The sequence below is a fragment of the Quercus lobata genome, chromosome 9 (genome assembly GCF_001633185.2).
Source record: "Quercus lobata isolate SW786 chromosome 9, ValleyOak3.0 Primary Assembly, whole genome shotgun sequence".
Classification (NCBI taxonomy): Eukaryota; Viridiplantae; Streptophyta; class Magnoliopsida; order Fagales; family Fagaceae; genus Quercus; species Quercus lobata.
In genome coordinates this window covers 27855476-27860082 of record NC_044912.1, presented here as the reverse complement: position 1 = coordinate 27860082, position 4607 = coordinate 27855476, and the positions used below count along the sequence as shown (strand labels likewise).

At 36.6% G+C, this 4607-nt stretch overlaps 1 protein-coding gene across 1 annotated transcript; it reads left to right on the top strand.

The window, feature by feature from the left end:
* The first annotated feature begins 3710 nt into the window (after positions 1-3710).
* LOC115958962 (oleosin 1-like) lies at positions 3711-4341 on the top strand. Its single transcript, XM_031077251.1, has one exon. It carries the CDS (start codon positions 3759-3761, stop codon positions 4188-4190), a length of 432 nt encoding a protein of 143 aa, XP_030933111.1. The 5' UTR covers positions 3711-3758; the 3' UTR covers positions 4191-4341.
* The last annotated feature ends 266 nt before the right edge of the window (positions 4342-4607 follow it).

Here is a 4607-nt window from a genome sequence, read left to right as displayed (position 1 = left end):
TGTCACCCGAAAGGTGTTGGGCCAAAGCCCAAAAGGGGGGAATTCGGCCCTTTTAAAGTGCCATTCGACACTCCAAAAATGCTGAATGGGCTCTTGGACACTGAACGTTCTTCTGTGTTTGGGCGCGTTTTGGACTCGCCTTCTAGGGTTTTTTGATCCAATCCCCGCACCTAGACGTGTTTTCATCCTTAGTCTATGATTTTTATTATCTCTTTTCTAGATAATTCAGGCTTTTTCAGGAACAATTATCTTGTAGATAAATACTCTAAAATAAATCTTGATAAAGTTTAGATTATCCACAATTTTATTGTTATCCAATCATCCCTTTTATTCCTATGCATGCATCCCTATTTTAAACACTAATTATCAACCAATCACAAAATTATTTAATTAATTTTAATTGCTTAACCAATCAAAATTAATTTAAATTGATCATGTGTGGTTGACTCTACCTAGACATAATGCATGTTGACCGTGCAACTTGATCATGCGATATCTTTCGATTCGATGGTCCAATTTGGAAACCGAACATGCCATTATGACCGTTAGAATCTCAAGATCATTTTTATGATATGCAATGAATGAATTAATGCATGTAATGCAAAGACAAATTGATCCATGTAATACAAAAACAAATTGATGCATGTAATGCAATCATGATTTTTGGGGTACATGGATAGTCATTCAAGTCATTCTCCTTGATTAAATCATGGGTGCAAAATTGAGTGTCTAAAGAAACCTATTTCATTAATAAAAATATACTTGAAATTGCAACTAAATTTATCCCATCAAACCAAATCAATTTTTAGGAAAAAATTGAATAATATATCTAAGTGTTTAACAAGATAATCACAAAAAAAAATCTCATAGTATAACACATAATAAGATAAAGACAAAGAACCACATTAGGTAGAATAAAATAAGTTAATATTGATATGTTTGTTTAAACAGTAGGGTTTTAGGATATGAAAAATTTACAATTATAATAACCCTTAGCAACACGGGACGGGGCGGGTCTAAAAAGTCTAAACCCATCCCTGTCCCGCCCCATGGTGTGAGGCTAAAATCTTGCCCCATCTCCACCCCATCATCTTTGTGGGGCGGGAAAAACCCACCTGGGGTGAAGCAGGGAGAGGCGGAGCAAAATTGTCATCCTTAGGTCCCAGGACCACCCTGACCCGAAAAGAAAATTATATAATAATTTAAAATTTTATATTTATTTACCTTTAAAAAAAATTTTGGGACCACCTTGAATTTTTTTATGCAAATAAATTAAATTTTGGTCCATAATTTGAGCAACTTAACAATATATTAGGGTCTTTCAAGCAAAAAGGAAAAACTCCAAAAAAAAAAAAAATTGAACTAAAATCTAAAAAAAAAAAAAAATTATAATAAAACTATTACAAGCTAGGTAGTGGCTTGATTTCTTCAACTAAGCACACTACCCAATACAACACAATTTTCAACCTTTTATTATTTTTTATTATAGTATTATTTTTCCTCACCAGACATATATTACTTACTTCTCATTTTTAATTATTTTTTCTTGTTTATTCTTAATCACACACGACTTCTGTCTCCTCGATTTTTACACTTCATACTTTTAAATTTTATCACATATTCATTTACACTTTTATATCTATGTTTTGCCTTCCTCCTTGTTCGTAACTTCTGTGTCTTCTACCAATATTAGTGCTGCAATGCCTCTTCTCAAGTTTTGAATCTCAAATTACTCAATACGATTTTTTTTAGCTGTATCGAGTACCTTTGTTCATTTCTTTTCTTTTTCATTTTTTTTTTCCTTTTGAGGTTTTTTGGTTTACAGAATGCAAATTTGTTTTGGTTTTAAGAATAATCTTTTATTTTTTTATTTTTTTTAAGCACAAACTTCATGCCAGTCGAATTTTAAATTTTAGCTGGTATTTACTGAAACACCCAAATAGACCGGAATGACCCGAAATTTTTTCCAAAGTGGAACAGGGTGAGTTATTGTTCTGGTTTGTTTACCGACACGGTATTTTCCAGCCATTACGGCCAGAATGGAATGGAATTAATAACATTGAATCAAACCTAATTACTTAAAGGCTAAAAAGAAATAAGATTGTGTAATTTATGCTAGGAATGCCAATAAAAGTTCGACCCGTAGATACCCGGTCTAGCCCGACCCTAATAGGTCGGACTTTATTCGACCCGATAAATAATAGGGTCGGGTATGGGTCTTTTAAAAAAAACTCGAAGCGGGTCCGGGTTGGATCTAGGTTTTTGTCATACCCGACCCAGACCCAACCCGTTTAAATATAAAATTACCAAAAACCCCATTTATATATATAAACTAAAAAAAAAACCCTACTTCCTCTCATATTCCACACCTAGCCCCCATCCCCTTCACAGCCTCACTCTCCTCTCCCTCTCTCACTCACAGACTCACCCTCTTCTCCCTCTCTCACTCACTCTCACTCACGGACACAACCTCAAGCTCTGACCTCTGTCACTCACTGCTGCCATCACACGATCTCATTGCTGGCCTCAAGCTCTGTCACCATTAGTCTCAAGCTCTATCACCGCCAGTCTCAAGATCGTCACAGGTTTGTTTCTCTCTTTCTTTGTCTTCCCTGAGCTCCGATCTGTGTTCTCCAAGTGTAGCTCAGCCAAGATTTGCCTCTGCCAAGATTTGCCACCACCAAGATCTCACCAAGATCTCTCCTTATTTTTTTCTTTTTTTTTTAAGGTTTGTTACTTGGTGCCTGAAAGGGGTATTATTGTGTATATTCATTTGTGTGATTTATTTTGTAGATTTTTGAACTTGATGTAATGGTCCTGGATTTGGATTTGGGGGATTTATTTTGTATATATTTGAACTTGTGGCAAATCTTGTTGTAAGGAATAATTTTTTTATTTTTATTTTTATTTTTATTTTTATGTAATTGAGTTGTGTATATAGGATTTATGTATGGGTTTGTGATTTTTATGTATTATTTCTTGTAATTTTTGTATTTAAGTTTGTGATTTCTGTATTTGGGTGTGTTTTGAAAGGGAAAATGAGAAGTCCAAAAGTAAATTATTGTAGATTTTTGTGAAATTTGAAATCTAAAATTATTGTAGAAATCTAAAATAATTTTTGTAAATTAAATTAGTGTAGAAATCTGAGATTTATTAAATTAATTACAATTTTTTTTAAAAAAAAAAATTGGGTCACGAATTAGGCCATTAGGACTTAGGATTGGGCCCTAAAATGGGCGGGGTCCGTGGAGCCAGACGGGCCGGGTTTGGAGTCTGAAAAAAAAAATCCATTTATTAACTTGGTAGGGTTCGGGTAACGGATATAGGCCCACGGGTCGGATTTGGGTATAAAGAAACCCGGTCCGAACCCGACCTGTTATCATTTCTAATTTATGCTTTCTAAGGAACATCCTAAACAAAATTCTTGGAGTTGCCACTATCTACACTCCATTATTTCCAGCAAATCAAAGTGCTCGAAAGTCGAAACCTCCCAAACCCCTATCTCTCTATCTCAAAGCCTCGAATAAGATAAAAACGACGTGTCCCAAAGCAAAGCCACTTCGTTTACATGCAACGAGATAGTATATCCTGTACCCGGCATATATACAAAATGACATGCAACCCTTGCATGACAAACTCCGCAACACGTGCCACTCCATCTTCATTCCCATCTCCTCTTTATAATCCTCTCTCTCACCCACACACGCACACTTCCCCTTTGATCCGTCACCGTCTGATCTATCAATCTTCATCAAAAAATGGCGGAGCTCCAACAACAGTCCCAGTACCAACAACAACCGGGCCAGCAAAGCCAGGCCCAACAAGTTGTCAGGGCAGCCACTGCAGTCACTGCAGGTGGGTCCCTCCTAATCCTCTCCTGTTTGATCCGAGCTGCTACAGTCATTGCCTTGACCATAGCAACCCCACTGTTGGTGATATTCAGTCCGGTTCTTGTCCCTGCGGTCATTACCGTAGCGCTTATTTTCATGGGGTTCTTAGCTTCAGGTGGTTTCGCTGTTGCGGCAGTGACGGTTCTGTCATGGATTTATAGGTGCGTGACTGGGAAGCACCCACCTGGTGCGGACCAACTTGACCATGCGCGCTTGAAGCTAGCTAGTAAGGCTCGAGAGATGAAGGATAGCGCTGAGCAGTTAGGTCAGCAACACATCTCTGGAACTCACGCCTCTTAAGCTCGCTGCACCACCATCCATCTGATTGTGATCTCTCTGCCTCTCTCTATATATTTATGATAATGCAAGCTGTACTTAAAGAATGGGTCATTTGTTGTGCGTGTGTCTCGTTTATTTATTTATTTTTTTTTTGAGAAACTGTCTCGTTTATTTTATGTTGGAATAAACTTCTTTTTTTTGTTGCTTAATTTATGGGGTATGTTACGGTCTTTGTAATGAATTCTACATTTCTACTCGTAGTAAACTTTAAATTCTATTTTCATTTCATTTTCTTTTCCTTTTGATTTAAGTTGATCTTTTGATTTTCTTATGCCGGTTATTAATTTCATTCGTGAATGTAAGACGATATAGGTCACGCAGTATAGGGTCATTTCAGTCCAGGAGAGCTGATTCAATCGTTGCATGTAAAGTACACGT

Excerpts from the sequence above, each read along its gene's own strand:
- LOC115958962 (XM_031077251.1), top strand. The coding sequence starts at position 3,759 with ATGGCGGAGCTCCAACAACAGTCCCAGTACCAACAACAACCGGGCCAG.